Raw genomic sequence first — 21277 nt, forward strand, 5'->3', positions numbered from 1 at the left:
CAGAAGGCTGGAGGTTCAAACCCACCAGCCACTCCTTGGAAGGAAGATGGGGCAATCTACTTCCATAGTGATACTGCCTCAGAAACCCAAGGAGGGATCACTATGAGTCGGGCCCGACTCCACAGCACGTAACAACAATAACAATAAATAACATACTCGGAGCTCTGGTAGCTTAGTGCCTAAGGCACTTAACTGCTAACCAGAAGGCTGCAGTTCAAACCCACCAGCCACCCCTCGGAAGGAAAGTTGGGTTATCTACTTATGTAGTGATACTGCCTCAGAAACCCAAGGAGGGGTCGCTATGAGTTGGGTCCTACTCAATGGCATATAACAACAACAACAACAACAACTATAATTCTGTATTGGCTGCTATTCTAGTTTAATCCAGAAAGGTTGTCTCATAAGTAACACTGGGTCTTTGTATATCTATCCTTCCCCCTCAAAAAAAGCCTCCAATGGACAGATTGTTAACCTTTGACACCTGAACAGTAGAGCAGCATTTTTGCCAGAAGCATGCCTAATCTGTTTTCTTCTCATCTACTAAACTAATAAGGCCAGTCAGCCATTGCATCCTTGCTTGTTCAGAACGACCAGTATTTATCACTACTCAATGAAACAGACGACTTTCCTAATTACTCCAGAGACACAGGAATGTTTGAAAATAAAATTCCAGGAATATCTTCTGGAAGCCACCGTTTCCCAAATTGCTACCAGCAGGCTGCTTTTTATTGTTGGCTATTCCTCTGTGGAATTTAATAAATATTCATTGACAGAACACAGCATAACTGATTCAGCCACTTTCATTTTTATCAGCTCTATAGGAGGCCTTAGTCTTCGCTGGAAACCTTTTGGGAGCTGCCAGTGGCTGACAATAATAAGAAGCTTTTGAAGGAGTGGAAAGGAGGAAGTAGGGTTAATATCTGTTTTCCTAAGCCACTTTCTGTACCTTATCATGAGTTGTCCACCACTGTGGGCATCACTATGGGTATGCTGTGATAAGCTATAAAAGACCCAATATATATTTAAATGAATGGTTAGAAATTAAGGAAATGCATGGTGATTTATCAGAGCAATCATTTAATATGTCAAATCATATTCTTCTTATATACTAGTTAAATTTGTGTATTTCAGTACTCACTTATTTTCAAATTATCCATCAGAATGGATCACTCAGGCTTTAAAAGAAAAAAAGTTCAGTTTATTTATTTTTTTTTGAACCTTCAAAAATTTCAAAGCCATGAATTTTGCATAGTTATTTATAATGATAACACCATCTTTTATGTATGGAGTCTGACTTCAGCTTCTAAGCATTTTGGTAATATATAAATATACCACAAACATACAAAGAAAGTTTAGATATTTTTCCAAGAAGTTGTTTATCAGCAGCTGAAACTCTACTCTAGTTTTTTAAAATACCAGTCCTTTAAACACCTTTTCATACAGCAGTGGGTCTGGACCTTGCTGTTGAGTTTACAAATGTCACTTAAGAAATATATTACTTCTGGCTTTCCAACTTTGTTCTTTTTCTCACAGATTTCTACAATTCTCTAAATTTATGTTTGGCTTTGACACGCATTCTAGTGGTTTTGCTTCCCTACTCACTGGAATGCCTGTGAAAGTAACTGGAGGAGACTGCCAGGAAATGCTGAAGCTGCTGCCATTAGGGGTGAACTTTGCTGATCCTGGAATGGTCACTGGAGGTGTGGCCTGTTGAACAGAAAACAGAGGACATTGTTATGAAAGAAGACTTTTTCCTCAGAGTTTTAAGCTGCCATTACCGAAGTCACCAACATTAGTTTCCATCAAGTTGAGCCCAACTCATGGTGTCTGTGTGTGTCGGGGTAGAACTGTCTTCCATAGGGATATCAATGGCTGTTTATTCAGAAGTAGACTGCCAGGCCTTTTCTTCTGAGATATGTGGACTTGAAGCTCCAATCTTTCAGTTAGCAGCCAAGAGAGTTAATCACCTGTACCACCTATGGACTCTCATTACCAAAGTAGGGCCTCAGACACAGTCTCAGCTATCTTAATAACTAACCTACTTACCTAGTTACCTGTTGCTATTAAGTCAACTCTGACTCACACTGATCCCATGTATGTCAGAGTAGAACTACACTCCATAGGGATTTCAATGGTTGTGATTTTATTGAAGAAGACACAGCATCTCTGGGTAGACTTGAACCTCCAACCTTTTGGTTAATAGCTTGAGAGCAAACCATTTGTGCCACCCAGGGAATTAATTACTTAACATGAGGGTAAACTGGGTCAAAATTAGCTAGAAATCAACTTTTTACATGCTGAAGCAGTCTACCTAAGGTATAAAAGGAGAATGTTTTCAACTGTAGATTTCTGAAAATAATTTTTATTATTATATAAACCTATTTTAGGACACCTGTGAGAAGTGATCTCTTACTCTCAAACTGGGAAATAAAAGCTTTAATACAGTGGGTGGTGGGTGGTGAATTAGGGTAATTTGGCAACATACATATAATTCTTAGCATTCTGCATATTAGCAATTCCAATTCTAGGAAGTCATTTAAGAGTCAGGAATAAAATTTATCAACCAACTAATTTAATTCCGTTGTTCTTAAGTTTAAGTCAGCTAAATCGGTAGCTGACTTCTTCCTCTACAAGTTTAGTTTTTCTAACTACAAAATACATTTGCTAATGACAGGGTTTTATAATTGGCACCACTGGAAAGTATTTCGGTAATTCATAGCAAGAGCCATAAAAAGTTCTTCTATCTTCTGACTCAGTAACTACTCTTGTGAGAATTTAAAGGAAAAAAAAAAAAAAGCTAGAGGCACATAGTTGTTCATGGTAGAGTTAATGATATTGAAAATACTCTATTAGAATAGACTAAAAAATAGACTAGATACCCAACCACCAAGGCATGACTAAGATAATTATGATGCTTCAATTTTACAGGAGACTTTAGAAGAGTGCATAAGGTGGTTGTGAATTATGGGTAAAATGTTTTCTTAAAATTACAATACAATGTGTTTGAAAGTTTATTAAAACAAATTACCATTTAAAAGAGTTAATAATTGCTAGGAAAAAAGAGCTTTAACCATACCCTACATATGCAGGGTTCCTCTCTAATCTCTTGTCAGCAGTTCTCAGATTTGAACGCTGCTGAATCTTCTGGAGGGCCTGTTACAACAAAGTGTGGGACCTGCCACTGAGGCAGGGATCTAGAAGGTCTGGGGGCCTGAGAACTTACATTTCTAACATTTGCTTGCTGCTAACTGGAAGGTCTGTGGATTGAACCCAGCAGTTGCTCTGTGGGAAAAAAGACCTGCTTCTGTAAAGACTATATATCCTAGGAAACCCTATAAGGCAGTTCTTCGCTGTCATATGAGTCACTACAAAACAACGTATTCACAGGTAATACTGATGCCTGATAACATACTTCAAAATCTACCACTCGAATTCCATTTAGAATGCAAGTCCCCCTGATTTAGGGTGCAGGATGACTCTGTCATTGTGTCCAAGTTTTCCAGTGCTCCCATTTTAACTTACTTTTTATCGAACAGACACTTATAAAATGTGCCAGGCACCATTCTGAGGGCTTTACAATAGAAGAATTTCCATCCTCAAAGCAACCTCTAAAGGATCAGACCTTCGGTCAGCACTGAGGAGTCTGTGTGAAATCTTGGAATAAGTGGAGAAAAAGAAAAACTGGACTCAGCTACTGGCTGGTGGCAGTGACCAGGCTGATTTCCCACCAAATTACCCTCTATTCACACAAGTCAGATATGACTGCTTTTGGTCAGGGGTGAAGGTGATTACTCGGAGTCCCTTGCAAGTCACCTGGTAAGCATGGTCGGTGTGCACGAGGTAGAGGGTGGTGGGAGCAGAGCGGCTCAAGGGCGTCATCAGTTTAGTCTCAGTTTTGGCACAAGGAGTTTCCGTTCGGCTTGACTCAGGGATGGGGAAAGTAGGAGGCGAGGCCAAGGACTGGGAGGGAGACACTGGGGCAGGGCTGCCCAGGCCATCTGCCACTGACTCGGTGTTGAGCTTGATCTCTGTGTAGTAGAAGTCTTCTTCTCCATCACTGTAGTCAGAGTCCCCAACACGCCTAATACAGAAGAGAGAGCAAAGCAACATACTAAGCCTATCTGTCTTCTTCCCTCAAAATGTCTACAAATTCTGTTCTGTCCGGACCGCTTTCCCTTCTCCCATCTGCTGGCCAACTCATCCTGCAACCATCAACTCAACTGCCAACATCCAGGGAAACCTTCCTTGATATTTTAGAGCAATTCACTCATTCATTCAGTCAACAACTGACTGAGAATCTACTATGTCCAGGGACTGTTCTAGTGTCTCTTAATTTAACAGTGAAAATACATGTATAGTCTCTCCCTTGACAGAACTTAGTTTGTGAGGGAGATGGACAAGAAACCTTTTATGGTTCTCTGTAAAACAGACATTCAACACATCAGGTCGTATGGTGGTAAGTCCCACAGTGAAAAAATAAGCAGTGCTAAAGTATCCATAAGCAAAGTTAACGATGGGGACGGGGTGTGTTATCAGAGGCAGTTCACTGGGGAGGTGAGGCTTGAGCAGAGACCTGAGTGAAGAGAGGGAGAGGGCTGGCCAGAAACCTACGGGAAGAAAGCACCAGGGAGGAGCAGCACAAAGCCCCGAGATGGGTGGGCCTGGTGCTTAACACAAAGGGCAGAGAGGTCAGAGGCTGGAGCTCATGGCATGAGGGAAAGAGTCAGGGGAGAAGGCGTGGGCGCAGAGGCAAGATCGTGTAAGGCTTTGAGACCATGATAATAATGTCATTTTATTCTGAATGTGGTAGAAGCCACTGGAGGGTCTTGAGTGACCTAATTTACTTCATAAAAAGGATCACCTTGGCTACTGTCTAGTTAGGACCTAAGAGTTAGGTCCTGTGTTCCCTTCACTTAACTACCTGCCACATTTCTGTAATTATTTCTCACCTCTTTATTACTTCACTAAGACTGTGATTCCCTAGGACTATGTCTTGTTCACCTTTGTGCTGTGCTTCATGCGTACCGGGGTATTTGACATAGAGTTGGTACTGCTTGCATTGTTGAATGAACAAACAAATGAAGATGAGGTCATTGTAACCCAGTGGTAAAGTGCATAGTATCTGAAGTCAGACTTCCTGCATTCAAATCTTGACTCAGTCACTTTCTAACTGTGTGTGTGATTTTAGCAACTTACATGTAGTTCCTGTGCCTCAGTTTCTTCATTTATAGAATGGGGATGATTATAGTTGCTTATTATGAGGATTCAGTGAAGTAACATTTATAAGGATACCTGATGCATAGCAAGCATCATATCATTTAAAATAAAAACAAGTCTATATTAGAAACCCTCAGTTCTGTAAGATTTTATTGTCCTGTAAAGCTGCTCTGGTGCTTTCAAAGTTCTTCTGCTTGAGATGGGATAGATACAGTGCTTTTCAATCTGGAATATGGAACTAAAAAATCCACAGAAATTTTTGAATAAAAGTGACTTAAAACATGTTGAATTCTTTGCTGCATATGAAGTAACCCGGCTGGAGGGGATGGCTGAGCAGAAGCCCCTGTACAGTTCCTTGCAGGGGGTGTCCCCTGACTATCACAGATCCATCCAGCAGCTGCAGAACACTGTGTCAGAAAAAATAAAAATGTTCTTTTCCCACTTATGATCCCTACATAGATCCTACAATATAAATCCCCTTTCACTACGCCTTTTCTGTTTGGTCAAATCAGTGACTTTTCTATGCCTAGCTCCGTTTCCCCTGAGCTCTCAGGAGGAGGCATCTGGGGAGGTGTCTTTGTCCCGGATCAGGTCTGGCTGGCTTGGCTTTCTGACAGGCATACCATTAAAGACCCCAGAGAGTGGGACGAAGAATGTTCTATTCCTGTCCCCACTTCCTTTCCAGTAAAAGGCAGGCCGAGTTGCAACTGGCTGCCGAGTGCTACTAATAGACACACAGCCCTGGGGGAAATTATGCGTCTTATGTGTCCTAGTTGGGGATAAACCAGGATTGGCCCCTGTTGTATAAGAATGGTGGGAGAGACAAACAGTACTTTTTATACTGGCATGGTATATGCTGCAGCTAAATCAGGTGCAAGAACTATTTTCTTTGGGCTTTGATATGTTCCCCAGCCAACCTCACACACAGCCAACATCCATTAAAAATGTTCCATTGTCATATAGGCTTTTAAACCAGCCCATGGATTAATGCAAAGGCTATTCTCTCCCAGTCCATGCAAGAGCTCAGGTTCTGGGGTGCATGTCTGCAGATCTGTCTTGGAGTCCTGCTTAACTTGGAGACCCGTGCCTGTGAATGGCTACCAGGGCTATGAATTAATATGCTCCACGGCAAGTTTTAAAAGCACATCAGTAAGAAGAAGATACTAGGGAACACACTGGGTCAATCTGCTGTAAAAGACCTCTTTAAGTGTTAAAAAGCAAAGATGTCACCTTGAAGACTAAAGTGCACCTGACCCAAGCCATGGTGTTTCAGTAGCCTTATGTACATGTGAAAGCTGGACAGTGAATAAGGAAGACTAAAGAAGAATTGATGCCTTTTAATTATGGTGCTAGCAAAGAATATTTAATATACTATGGACTACCATAAGAACAAAAAAATTCATCTTGGAAGAAGGACAGCTAGAATGCGTCTTCGAAGGGAGAATGGCAATGAAATGTTTCCAAAATGTACGTTCATGTGGAGAAGTCTTTTGTTTATGTGGGGAAAAATCTTTAGGTTTAAATGGTATGTTTGTCAGCCACCTGATTTAAAAGGACTTCTTTATTTTTCTTTTTTCCTTAACCTACCCTTCACTTCCTATGAGGAAGAATTGAGGGGGATAGCAGGTAGCGAAGTGCCTAAGGCACTTGACTGCTAACCAGAAGGCTTGTGGTTCAAACTCACTAGCCACTCCTTGGAAGGAAAATGGGGCAATACACTTCCGTAGCGATACTGCCTTGGAAACCCAAGGAGAGGTCGCTATGAGTCGGGTCCAAACTCCACGGCACATAACAACAACAACAGCATTTATTTGTATAAAATCTCCAAATTGGCGTTGACTTTTCAGCTTGAACATTTTCAGACTTGATTAAAACTTGGTTTATTCTAATTTCTGTATCAAAAAAGGTCTGAGTGGTAACTAGTCCTACAACATGTTATGTGTCATATGTTTGTTTATCTAAGCTTTTTAATCCAAATGAAAATGGAGTTTTCAAGGTGAGAAAAAAAAAAAGAGAGAGACTTCATCTCACATACTTTTGTCATGTTATCAGGAGGGACCCATCCTGGAGAAAGGACATCATGCTTGGAAGAGGGTCAGTGGAAAAAAGGAAAACAGGAAGATCCTCAACAAGATGCATTAACACAGGGACTACAACAATGGGCTCAAACATCGCAACAATTGTGAAGAGGGGGCAGGATTGGCAGTGTTTCTTTCTTTTGTACACAGGGTCACTACGAGTTGGAACTGACTCGATGGCACCTAAGAACAATAAGGGAAACAAGTAAAGTGGCTGCATTCTGAATTTCACCCATCATGGAGCAAACATGCTGGGAATTCAAAGGAAATTCATGTATTCACTTACAGTCTGTAAAAACATATATGGCATGTGCTTCCACATGGTGCTGAATAGGATTCAATTTTCTGGGCAGGCAGACTTTAAAATAAACACCCTACCTCATGGCTAAAGCTTTGGGAAGTTGTTTCTAAATCCTAAATAACTCTGAGCTATTTACACTGTGAGGTGTCCTGAGATGAGAATGGAGGAGAGACACGGCAGGCCTGTCCCTGAGACTTTAGGAACAGAATGTGGGCATTCTGCCCTGCAGAGTTTCAGTGTGGCTTTTCTTAGAACCTGGAGAATGGATCCTATGACTAGGAAGCAGAAGTCTAGGAGTATTTGGCCACACTCACAGCATGCATAGCACTTTTTGACCTGAAGGGTCTGGCTGTCCCCCCAAACATCAGCCTTAAGGCAGGGAGTTAGTCCCTGCTTCTCCCCACAGTCATTGTTGGAGCTGACCACAAGACCAGCAAAGTTACCTTAGAACCCATTTCTATTTTCTACCTATACCACTTTTTGTGGATGATGCACTCCCTGAATTTATCTCTTGCTGGACAAAGTGACTACAGGTTTCCTTCACTTTCCAAAAGTAAAGCATTCCTATGAAACCTTTTGTAACCCAAAATGGCATAAAGTGAAGAAGCAATGACCATTTATTTATGTGGGAAAAACATTTGAGCACTCCCAGACCACCCCCCCCCGACCCCATCAAATTAAACCAAATACCACATAAAATCTAAAATAATACTAAATACAGTGTTCACAGACTGTTCAAAGCTGTGGCAGCTTGATACTAAGATACTGGGTGTAGTTCCTGGGGAAGGAGCTTGGTGGGGTATGCGCTGCCTTTTTTTTTTGCTGGAAGGTCTGGGTGTCATTTATTGACGGTTTGCACATGTTTGTTTATTTATGTGGGAAAAACATTTGAGCACTCCCAGACCCCCCCCCCCCGACCCCATCAAATTAAACCAAATACCACATAAAATCTAAAATAATACTAAATACAGTGTTCACAGACTGTTCAAAGCTATGGCAGCTTGATACTAAGATACTGGGTGTAGTTCCTGGGGAAGGAGCTTGGTGGGGTATGCGCTGCCTTTTTTTTTTGCTGGAAGGTCTGGGTGTCATTTATTGACGGTTTGCACATGTTTGTTTTTTTCCGTGTCTGTTTCCATCAAAGTGCAGGCAAAGAGTCCTCTAGAAGGGCAGTCTTGACTGAGGGAGCCTGGAACTCAGGACACACACGTCTTTGGCAGGTACGTTGGGCCCCAGCAGGATGCAATCCTTCAAGCTGGAATTCCATTGAGTGTTTGAGGGGGATCAAGGCAGGAGGTGGAGTGGAAGCCTTCCACAGGTCTCACATCTCAGTCCAGGCCTTCTCTCTCACCTACCCAAGTCCATCCCAGCTTTAGGACTCTTGGGTGCAAGAAAATCAGGCCCACCCACCTCAATGGGGGCAGTTCCTTCAATCCGTGCCCTGTCTGCACACACCTGCTTCTGCAGGCCCCACGGTTAAAGACAATCAACCTTATGGTAAGAGACAGGCTACTTCCTCTCTGACCCTCCCCGGCACCTCTTCAGCTGGTGTGGTCTGTGCAGCAACCGCTGGAACACAGGCCTGCCTTCTCAGTTCAGCTGTGTGTGCCATCCTCCTCAAATCTTCTCTAAATAATAGCTTGAAGCTACAAGTTTACTCAATCAACAACTTTGCTGCTGGTCAATCACATACAATGCTCTGCCTTCTGCCAATTGCCAGTGCTCCGGCTCAAGTAGTGTCTGCAGATGCCAAACAGGGGCCTCAAAGCCAGTCTGTGCAGGTACTTGGCAATTTTTGGTAGTGGGTTTAAGGAGGGTGGAAACAAAGTGGATGGTTAAGGAAAAGAATGAAGGTGCTTCATCTAGTAGAGCAATTAGGGATCTAAAGTGATTTTTATTTTCTTCACTATTTAAGCCAATCATGAAATTTCACAGTGATTTCTGGGGTAAGGGGCAGAAGAAAGGTTGTGTCAGGAATCAACAGGGCTGTGGCCAAGTTTGCCCTAGCAGGTGTGGGCAGGGCAGCCTCACTGGGGTAGGTGGAGGAGCACTGACTGCCCATGCGGCAGGTAGGTGATGTTCCAAGAGTGAAAGAGCCAATATGCAACATCCTCAGTAGCTTCCAGCTTGCCCAGATCAATCAGGCTGTCACCTGTGGTGGCGAGTAAGTTGGCGGTCAGCTTGGCTGCCTTGGAGTCACCCTTGACAGAGATGATGGCTGCCTTATCAGCCTTTTCCACCACAAATCTGGCCCTCTCTGCTTCCTGCTGAGCCACCTGTTTGGCTTCTCCCCAAAGATCAGATGTGTCATCCAGAATGAGCCCAGAGGTGGCTGCTTGCTCTGTGAGGTCATCGCTCACCTGTCTGGAGACCAGCTCTCTCTGGGTGATTAGTTCTCCAGCATCAAAGTGAGCCACCACTGACCTGAGGATCTCTGTCATGATGGACGGCAACACACGCTCATTGTAATCCTCTCTGTTGCTGGTGTAGATGTATGGCAGCTGGCTAGCAACTGGATGGAAGAGGATGTGCAGTGTGATATTGACATTCTGTAAATCTTTGCTACTGGTGATTACAGGCACATTACGTGGTCGAGAGCAGCAGTCAAAGATAATTGGTTTTTGTACCCAAGGGATGAGAAAGTGAGTCGTTTCCCCTACCACAATGTCCTGGACTACATGGAACCAGTCAAAGATGACAGCTCTGTGTCCTGCATCCACATTATACAAGGCAGAGTTCACCATGCCTCCTGTGATGGCTAAAGCCAGGCTGAACTTGTCGATGGACTTAAACTCCTTGGCAGCCATTCCTCTGCTGGGTCTTGCCTTTGAGCCCACTCTCACCTCTTTTTACTCTGACCTCCACATGAATTACCCAGACACACACCCCTGTGCTGCCTTTTAAATGGTTTGCTGTCAAACAAATGCTGAAAGCCAGTTTTGCTTTTCACCTTTTTCATAAATGAAAATCATCTTCAGATTTCTTTCAGTTAGTGAAAAAGGCATTAATGTAGATCTTTTGTGAAAGTCAAGTGACATAAAGTGAACTTTCGAAAAGCGGGGGATATCTGTATTGCTTTTATTTCTTAAAACGCACCTTGTTGAAAGGACTTCTCTGTGCTCAACGATCTAGGGGGCTTGGCCATGCATTTGTGTTTGCTTTGTGCACACTGGCTATGATTTACAGCTTCTTAAGGTCTCTTCTAAGTTACAGTTCATAGGGCAAATGACCCAGCGACTAAAGGACAAGACTCCTGAACCACCACTGCCCACTGGTGTGTCTCCCAAAGCTTCATTTTATTTTCCTAAGAAAGGATTTCTATAAAGGTTCTCAATTGTACTTATTGTGGTTGAAGAATTAACTGCTACATAATACAAGGAAAAGTACAGATCGTACAAATCGAGAGCCTTTTTAATCAACAAAGAGATCCAGCTAGATTATCAGACATATAAAGAATAGCAACAGAAGCACTGATTAATGCAGTGATTTTTAACCCTTTAAAGTTATACATGCCTTTGACCCTCAGGAATATTCATCATTGGGACAAAATGCACATGTAATTTTATAGATAATTTCAGGAGGTTCAAGGATACCTTGAAGTTCAACCATGGATCGCAGGTTAAAAACTCCTATCCTACCATATTGGGAGCTCTGGTAGCATAGTGCCTAAGGCACTTGACTGCTAACCAGAAGGCTGGCGGCTCAAACCCATCAGCCACTCCTCGGAAGGAAGATGGGGTAATCTACTTCCGTAGTGATACTGCTTCGGAAACCCAAGGAAGGGTCACTATGAGTCGGATCCAACTCAACACATAACAACAACAACAACACAACATCCTAGCATATTATAATTCACAAGTTACTCTCACATTATTTCTTTGATCTTCACAAATGACCCTGCAGGGTGTATTAATATCGTTTCTGAGAGAACTGAGATTCAGAGCAGTGACTTGCCTGATATCACTTAGTAAGTCATTTAGTGAGACTTTACAACTTTAAATTCTTTCTACTGTGCCTTAGTGGCCTATGTTACCTACAGGGGTCATCTCTAAATACTTATTAGGGAAACCAAGTTCTATTGTCTTTTTCCGTATTCAGAACTTTTGAGGCACAATGTGATGTGTAATTTTTGGGTGCAGGTGGCCGTAGACAGAAGTGATGGACACAACACCAAAAGGCGAGCTTGGAAGTGGGGGCTGCCTTACCCAAGATGAATGGTCCGGATGTGTTTCTGGATGCCTGCCGCAGTGCTCAGCACTTTCCCACAGTTTTTCCAGAGGCATTTGAACATCACCTTCATGGAGTTCTACAAATGAGACAGAGAGTTGTATTAAGATGAAAACTAACTCACTTTATTTATGTTCTCCAAACATATATATATATATATATATATATATATATATATATATATACACACACACACATACATACATACATACATACATATATATACAACTCACTACCATCGAGTTGATTCTGACTCGTAGTAACACACATTGGGTTTCCAAGGCTGTAAATCTTTATGGAAGCAGACTGCCTCATCTTTCTTCCACAAAGTACCTGGTGGTTTGAACTGCTGGCCTTCTGGTTAACAGCCAAATGCCTTACCCACTATGCCACCAGAGCTCCATAAGTATTATATATTAATTATATATATATATGTGTGTGTGTGTGTGTGTATGGATGAGCTCTGGTGGTGTAGTGCCCAAGACATCTGACTGCTAACCAGAAAGCTGGCAGTTCAAACCCACCAGCCATACCTTGGAAGGAAGATTGGGCAGTCTGTCTATCTACACACACACACACACACACATATAAAATTTATAAATATCTATATGTATAAAATTAATTTGAAAAGTAACAGCTTTGTGTATCCTTTTTACTGTAACTCAGCCACCATTCTAGGAAATCTTCCAGCTGGCATCCTAGTGACCTCAGCCATTTTCCCACATCTTTCATGAGAACTGAGCTCTGCTGGAATGTTTCAGTTCACATTTACTGAGGTGGCCACAGTGTAATTCAGCCTTGAATAATAGTGGCGAACATTCATTGAGAACTTACTATGTGCCAGATGTTGTCCTAAGTGTTTATCTCATTTAATCCTTTAGATACTATGATAATCCCCATTTGGAAATGCAGAGAGAGCTTCACTAAGTCGTGCGCAGTCAAAGAACCAGTTAGTGGCAAAGCTAGGATATGAATCCAGGAATCATATGCACAGTACACAATTCTGCCTTCTTCAAAAAAAGTCTCACTACTTTCCAAAACGGCTCAGCACAGTGATCAAGAGCACTGATTTTAGATTTCTTTCTAGGGGGATCAGTCCCTTATCTATGAAATAAGAATAATAATAGTACCTGTGTCATAAGGTTATTATAAGGAGGGAATGAGATCATGGAAGTGAACCATTTAGCAGAATACTGACAGGAGTAAGCAGTCAGTCAGTGGTGGCTATCATAGTGTGATGGTGATTACGTTTCCTGGAGTTAAATTTTACATGGGAATGAGTGTTCTCCAGGGAAGGCCCTTGTCATTGGGATGCCGTCTCTGCTGGTTGTTTCCTTGGGCACAGTGACAGATACTACATGTATTCACCAAACTCCTTCTCCTCTTCAGTACATAACTGGACTTTATTTCCCAGATCCTGTGCAGTCAAGAGGCGCCATGTGACTGAATTAGGGCCCATGAATGTAGACAGAGTGCTGCACACTCCTCCTAAGCTTCACCCCTAAAATACTGCTGCCTCCTCCCCTCCCCAGCAATGTGCTCTGCTGACTGGAAGCAGAGGAGCCTGAAGGCCTTAGAGGATGGCAGGACCATTCAGGGGTTCCTTTATTTGCCATGGACCTTTTCTGCAGTCTGGTGAAATCTATGCATCCCTTCTCAGAAAAAATGTTCTTTAATTTACAAAACAAAACACATAGGATCATAAAAATACATAAAAATGCAGTTATCAAAATATCAAAAATGTTTTGTGACATAGTAATATATGTACTTTTTATTAACATTAAATACTACTGTTATTGCAAAGTAATATTAAGCTGTCGTAATTTATGACAGCTGTTACAACTGTAACATGATACAAAAATATCTATTTTTAGTTGTAACAGAGTGCTAATACTATTGTGGTTTGATGCTCTGAATTATAATTGAAGGAAATACTAAATTAACAGTTAAAAATCTAGTGACGATAAAGTTATACTTCCCTAGGTGAAGAACCCCTGCCCTGCAAGGAAGCCTGAGTCCCTAGAGGACTGTGTGGAGCAGAGACCTGCTTCTTCTCACCATATGCATTGGACTGTGACACGAAGAATAAATAAATCTTAACTGTGTTAAGCTGCTGAGATTTGGAAATGAGTTATTACAACAGTAAACTTACCCTACCGATAAACTGAGTGGTGACACTTTCCTGAACTGATGGGATTTATGTAGCTATGTTTATGCGTCTAGTAGGATTTCTGCCATTGAGTAGTTGTGATTCCCATCATCGTAAGCCTGGTTCCATGAAGCAATCATTTTATGCATTTAGAAGATGACATATCCAGCTATTACTGATGGATTAGTATCCCGTTACCTGTACTACAGAGTCACCTTCACTGAAAACCTTCCTGAGGTTTCTGAATTGAAACAGCATTGGAAGCTCCCAGAACTGAAGAGTGTCCTGTGTGTTGGAAACAGTCTCTTTCAATGTGACAAGGAAGAGGACAAAGTGCAGTAGCAGGTTGCTGCAGTCTGTTAAGAGCAGATTAGTGACAACAGAAGGAGCTCATATTCATATGGGCTTCATGAACCCAGAGGCCTGCTGTGCCCAAGAGGCTCTGTCCTGGATGGCTTCTTGCAACTCCTGGACCTCACAAACAGCTCGGTGATATGCTCCCCTGCAACATGCAGTACTGAGCTATAGCTACGGAAGCTGGAAGTGGTATTGGGATGTGAAGGCAGCTGACAAGCCAAGTGTGGTGGTGGTGGTGGTTGTTGTATGCCATAGAGTTGATTCCACAGGAGACTTTAACATACATGGTGTTGACGAGTCTGTGTTTGTTCTAAGTCAGCTCACAGTGCTCAGGCTCTTTGATCTCCTTGGGCCACTGATCTAAATACCTGCAAAGTAAGATGAACCATAGTAGGACAGTTGTAATGCTGCCTCCTCTACCCTTCAAGGTCCATGAAAAGGAACTCTGCTTGGGTTTTTATTCAAAGCATATACCATGACCTATCAATATTAATTAATGACTCCTCACATTATGAGTACTTTCTGATCATTTTTCAAGTGATAAAGTTATACTATAGAAAATATCTTACTCTGAAGGGAATTAAAGGAGCTTTGGTAGCATAGTGCCTAAGGCATTTGACTGCTAACCAGAAGGCTAGCAGTTCAAACCCACCAGCCACTCCTCGGAAGGAAAGTTGGGTAATCTAATTCCATAGTGATACCACCTCAGAAATGCAAGGAGGTGTTGCTATGAGTCAGGTCTGACTCAACAGCACATAACAACAACAACAAGGGAATTAAGTGCTGTTCAGATTCTTTTACTCTATCATTTCTTCATTTGCTTTAGCTACATTCAAGAACAAGTTTCAGAGTGTCTTCTGACTTCCATTTTGGTCTCTTTCTTTCCTGTTTTTTAATGACCTTTTGCTTTCTTGATGCATGATGTTCCTGATGTCATCACACATCTTGTCTGGACTTTGGTCACTGGTGTTCAATGAGGCAAATCTGTTCTTCAGATGATTCTCTAAATTCACATGGGATATACTCAAGGTTGTATTTTGGCTCTTGTAGACTTGTTTTAACTTACTTAAGCTTCAGCTTAAACTTGCATACAAGCAATTGATGGTCTATTCCATAGTTGGTCCCTGACCTTGTACTGACTGATGATATTGAGCTTCTCCATCATCTCTTTCCATAGATATAGTTGATTTGATTAGTCAAGTATTATAATGAAACGTGCAAAGACCTGGAGTTAGTAAATCAAAAGGGAAGAACATGCTAGGCATTTCTCAAGTTGAAAGAAATGAAGAAAAATTTCAAGCCTTGAGTTGCAATATTGAGAGATTCCATGGGCAAAATACTTAATGATGCAGGAAACATCAAAAGAAGATAGAAGGAATACACAGAGTCATCATATCAAAAAGAATTAGTCGATGTTCAACCATTTTAGGAGATAGCATATGAACAAGAACTGATGGTACTGAAGGAAGAAATAGAAGCTGCACTGAAGGAACTGGTGAAAAACAAGGCTCCAGGAATTGATGGAATACCCATTGAACGTTTCAACAAATGGATGTAATGCTGGAAGTGCTCATTTATTTATGCTTAGAAATTCAGAAGACAGCTACCTGGCCAACCAACTGGATGAGATTCCTATTTTTGCCTGTTCCAAAAAGAGGTGATTCAACACAATGTGGAAATGATCAAACAATATCATAAATATCACATGCAAGTAAAATTATGCTGAAAATAATTAAAAAATGCTTGTAGCAGTACATCAACAGGGAACTACCAGAAATTCAAGCTGAATTCAGAAAAGAATGTGGAATGAGGGAGATCAATGATGATGTCAGATGGATCCTGGCTGAAAGTGAAGAATACCAGAAAGATGTTTACCTTTGTTTTATTGACTATGCAAAAGTGTTAGACTGTGTGGATCGTAACAAATTATGGATAACATTGCCAGGAATGGGAAATCCATAAACTTAATTGTGCTCATGAGGACCCTGTACATAGACCAAGAGCAGTCATTCAAACAGAACAAGGGGATGGTTTACAATCAGGGAAGGTGTGTGTCAGGGCTGTATCCTTGCATAGTACTTATTCAGTTTGTATGCTGAGCATATAATCTGAGAAGGTGGACTCTATGAAGCAGAACATGGAATCACGATTGAAAGAAGACTCATTAACAATCTGTGATACAGAGATCACACAACCTTGCTTGCTGAAAGTGAAGACAACATGAAGCAAGGATGAAGACTCCAGCCTTCAGCATAGATTATACCTCAAACATAAAGAAAACAAAAATCCTCACAACTAGATCAATAGCATCATCCATGATAAATAGAGAAAAGACTGAAGTTGTCAAGGATTTCATTTTACTTGGATCCACAATCAACACCCATGGAAGCAGCAGGCAAGAAATCAAATGACGTGTTGCATTGGGTAAATCTGCTGTAAAAGATCTCTCTAAAGTGTTAAAGAGCAATGATGTCACTTTGAAGACAGAGCTGTAGCTGACCCAAGCCATGGTCTTTTCAATAGCCTCTTAGGCATGTGAAAACTGGACAATGAATAAGGAAGACTGAAGAACTGATGTCTTTGAATTATGTTATTGGTAAAGAATGCTGAATGTACCATGGACTAGTGCAAGAGTGAACAAATCTGTCTTGGAAGAAGCATAGCTGGAATGCTCTTTAGAAGTGAGGATGGTGAGACTTAGCTTCTTATACTTTGGACATGTTATCAGAAAGGACCAGTCTTGGAGAAGGATATCATGATAAGTAAAGTAGATGGCCAGTGAAAAAGACAAAGACAAGATGGATTGACACAGTGGCTGCAATTATGGGCTCAAGGTTAGCAAAGATTGTGAGGATGGTATGGGGCCAGACAGTGTTTAGTTCTGTTGAGCATGAGGTCAGCAGAATTAAAACCAACTCAAAGACACCTAACGATGACAACTTAGCAAGGAGCATGTCAGGGGCTGGGGACAGATAGTAAAAAAAGAAAAGCAACTTTAATTCCAGGCAGGGAGAGAGAGGTAAGGTAAAATGATAGTTTCAGATATAATGGAGTTACCTGAGGGTGAGGGTGGACTACTTTAGGTCACACCAGGTCTCTAGAAGGTACTTTTTGAGTTGTAGAAGGAGCTGGTCATGCTAAGAGCTAGAGTAGCCTAGGGGAAGCAAGAGTAAATGCAAAGAGCTGATGATGGGAAAGAGTTTGACATATTTGAGTCCAGAAAGAAGAATAATGTGGTGAGTGACAGAGGGAGCAATTTGTTTGTGATTAGGTAGAGAGATGCCTGGGGCCAGATCATGCAGGGCCTTGCAGGCGAAGGCAGGTATATGGATTATATTTTAAAATAAAAGAGAAGGGGTTTAATCAGAAGATTAACATTATAGTTTTTTTTTTTTAATATTTGGAGGATAGAGCAAACAGAGTCACCAGTAAGGATGCTATTACAGGTTAGAGAAGATGTTGGCTTGGAAGAAATGAGGATGGAGAAAATGTGTGTAGACACATTCAAAATATATTTTGGAGGCAGATCTAACAGTACTTGCTGTTGGGATTGAAAATGAGGAATAATAGAAGAGATGGTTTTAAAGATGACTTCTATGTTTTAGGCTTGAACAACTGAGTGACTAATGGTTCTGTTTTGGATATTTTCATTTAGAGATACCTATTACATACAAAGGAGCTCGGGTGATGCAATGGTTAAGACTGGTAACCAGATGGTTGGTGGTTCAAACCCACCAGCCATTTAGTGGAAGGAAGATGGGACAATCTATTTTCATAAAAATTTACTACCTTGAAAACCCAATGGGAGTCACTATGAATTGGAATGGACACAATGGCAGTGGTTTGTTTCCATTTTTATATATCAAAAGAGCCCTGGTGGTGGAATGGTTAAGAGCTTATATGCTACATGAAAGCTTGGCAGTTCAAAATTACCCAGAAGCTCTGTGGGAGAAAGACCTGGCAGTCTGCATTCATAAAGATTACAGCCTAGAAAACTCAATGGGGTGGTTCTTCTCTGTCACAGGGGGTCGCTATGAGTCAAAATTGACTCGGCACCTAACAACATTACATATCAGGAGGATATATAAGTGCAACAAGAAAAAAATAACTGTGAACCTTTTGCTTAGCAGTCAAAGGCTTTATGCACTGTGCCAGCAGAGCTGAAAGAGTATTAAAACATACGTCTGGATGAAGTCATCAAGGGAATGCAGTTAGAGATGATCAGAGGGCCCAAGACATGGCAGCATCTGTTATTTTGTAGGATACTGGGTATATTAGCTTGGAATTCAGGTAAAGTCAGGGCTTGAGATGGAAATTTGGAGCTAGGAGCTTGTTATAGATTGAATTGTGATCCCCCAAAAGAATGTACTGGAGTGCCAACCCCTGGTTCCTGTGACCATGTTTGGAAATAGGGTCTCTGAAGATGTTATCAGTCAAGTTAGGTTGACATGAGGTTATACTGGGTCCTAATTCTATATGACTGATGTTCTTACATCCTTATAAAGATAAGATACATAGAGACAGGACAACAGAGGAAAGATGAGAGTCAGAGCTATGTTACTATAGCTGTGAGCCAAGAATGCTGGAGATATCAGAAGCAAGGGCACAGGCATGGATCAGATTCTTCCTCAAGCCTCAGAGGAAATCAACGCAGCCAACACCCTGATTTCAGACTCTCAGCCTCTTGAACTGTGAGAAAATGAATTTCTCTTTACAAGGCACCTAGTGTGTGGTATTTTGAAATGGCATCCCTAGAAAACAACAAGGTGAAGGAGTATTTAAAACCCACGTCTGGATGAGGTCATGAAGGGAAATGTAGTTTGGGATGATTAGAAGGCCCAAGACATGGCAGCATCTGTTATTTCAGTTTGGAGATTTAAGAAGGAGCCATCAGAGAGAAGGCAGTAAAATCAGGAGAGCGTAGTGTTATAAGTACAAAGAGAAGAAAGTGTATCAGGAAAAAAAGATGTGACCAAGTGAATTGAATGAGGACTGGGAAGTGTCCCTTGGTTTGGCAGATAGAGGCTGCTGGTGACCCTGACAAGAGCAGGTGAAGATGGAAGTCACACTGGCATGTGTTGGAGATTTAGTGGGATTTAAAGAAATGGAAAAAAATAAATGGAGTCAACTTTTTCAAGAAACTTTGCTTATATATGAGCAGCTAAGAGAGGATTTGTAAAATATACTGACAAGAATGATTGTGAAGACAAGGAGAAACCAAGGATGCCATAGAGATGTGGGGATAATTCCAGGGTAAAGTTACTGAGACAAGAGGAGACAGGCTCTAGAACCCACAGTCCAGGAGGTAGAAGGGTTGGCTGTGGATAAAAGCAGGACTGCTCTCTATCGGAAAAAGAGGCAGCCAGATGGCATGGACGTGGATGCAGTTAGTCTGTTGATTTGGTGGAGGGGAAAAAAAGGCAGTTCTGTCTGACTGCTACTAAAATTTCAGTGAGTTGTAGGAGGTGAGGTCAAAGCTGAGGGCAGAGAAGGGAGGCTGTGTGGAAGGTTTGGGACCAGAGAAGAAAATAATTGCTTTACAGAGAAGGGAACAGGTGAGACATATAGTATTATTTCCATATTTAGAGTGGAAACAAAATAAAACACACACACATACACACACACACAAAACAAACCCAAGACTTATCCAATGTCTTTGATGGTTCCCAATACTCATTTAAAGGCTTTCATAATATAACAGCATCATACAACATGTAAAGCCTAATTCCTCTTATATAAAAAATTAAGGAACTTTTTAAGGCTTGAAATTGCTAACTGCTTTAGGAAATGATAATCACAGTAGTAGATATGTATGTATGTGTATAACTATGTATGTGTGTGTCTGTATATATGTATTTATAGAATTTATTTTTTAAAATTATGAAAATATAAAAGATTAGCCAACTCAACAATTTCTACATGTATAATTCAGTTACACTGATCATGTTCTTTGAGTTGTGCAACCATTATCACTATCCTTTTTTGGATATACGTGTTTATTTCACATAAGTGAGATCATGTAGTATTTGTCCTTTTGCAACTAACTTATGTTACTCAATACAGTGTTTTCAAGATTCATCCATGTGGTGGTGTGTATCAGGATTTCTCTTTATGGTGTAATATTTCATTGTATGCATAAACTACATTTTGTTTACTCATTCATCAGCCGATGGACAATTACATTGTTTCCATCTTTTGGCTATTGTGAAAAGTGCTGCACTGACCTTGGTGTACAAGTTTCTGTTTGTGTTCTTGGTTTCACTTCTTTTGGGTACGTATGTAGGATTGAGATTGCTGGTAATTGTATGTTCAACTTTTTGAGGAATTGCCAAACTGTTTTCCACAGCAACTAACTGTACCATTTTGCATTTTCACCAGGAAGGGATAAGGGTTCTAGGTTCTCCATGTTCTCACTTATGTTTGTTTTCTGGGTTTTTTGATCATTGCCATTCTAATGGAGTGAGGTGGCATCTCATTGTGTTCTGATCTGCGTCTCTCTAATGGCTAATGAAAGGTTGGTGATTTGAATCCACCCCAGCTGCTCCATGGGAGATAGATGAGGAGGCAGTTTGTGTCCATAAAGATTACAGCCTTGGAAACCCTATGGCACAGTTCTACTCTGTCCTATAAGGTCACTCACTATCAATTGGAATTGATTTGATGGCAGTGTTGTTGTTACATGCCGTTGAGTCAGACCCGACTCATAGCGACCCCTCCTTGGGTTTCTGAGGCAGTATCACTACGGATAGTAGATTGCCCAACCTTCCTTCCGAGGAGTGGCTGGTGGGTTTGAACTGCCAGCCTCCTGGTTAGCAGTCAAGTGCCTTAGGCACTATGCTACCAGAGTAGTGAGTAAAGGCTAATGACACTGAGCATCTTCAAATGTGCTCATTGGCCATTTGAATATCCTGTGTAGTGAAATGTCTTTTAAGCATCTGTTCATCTTAA

At 41.3% G+C, this 21277-nt stretch overlaps 2 protein-coding genes across 2 annotated transcripts in view; both read right to left on the reverse strand.

Annotated features, from left to right (window-relative positions):
* ZNF704 (zinc finger protein 704) overlaps window positions 1–21277 on the reverse strand; it is a 375130-nt gene that overhangs the window by 12451 nt on the left and 341402 nt on the right. Inside the window, exons 5-7 of the mRNA XM_007944653.2 lie at window positions 11802–11902; window positions 3814–4081; window positions 1603–1707 (exon numbers count right to left, since the gene is read on the reverse strand). Of these exons, the coding sequence (XP_007942844.1) occupies window positions 1603–1707; window positions 3814–4081; window positions 11802–11902 (474 nt within the window). The remainder of the gene's footprint in view (window positions 1–1602; window positions 1708–3813; window positions 4082–11801; window positions 11903–21277) is intronic.
* Window positions 9624–10468, reverse strand: LOC103200218 (prohibitin-like). Its single transcript, XM_007944651.2, has one exon. The coding sequence runs from the start codon at window positions 10401–10403 to the stop codon at window positions 9624–9626; it is 780 nt and encodes a 259-aa protein (XP_007942842.1). The 5' UTR covers window positions 10404–10468.

Source organism: Orycteropus afer, unplaced genomic scaffold (genome assembly GCF_000298275.1).
Source record: "Orycteropus afer afer isolate SDZICR_OR568_19922 unplaced genomic scaffold, OryAfe1.0 scaffold00129, whole genome shotgun sequence".
Classification (NCBI taxonomy): domain Eukaryota; kingdom Metazoa; phylum Chordata; class Mammalia; order Tubulidentata; family Orycteropodidae; genus Orycteropus; species Orycteropus afer.

Coding starts and splice junctions, on each gene's coding strand:
- LOC103200218 (XM_007944651.2), bottom strand. CDS start 10,403: ATGGCTGCCAAGGAGTTTAAGTCCATCGACAAGTTCAGCCTGGCTTTA.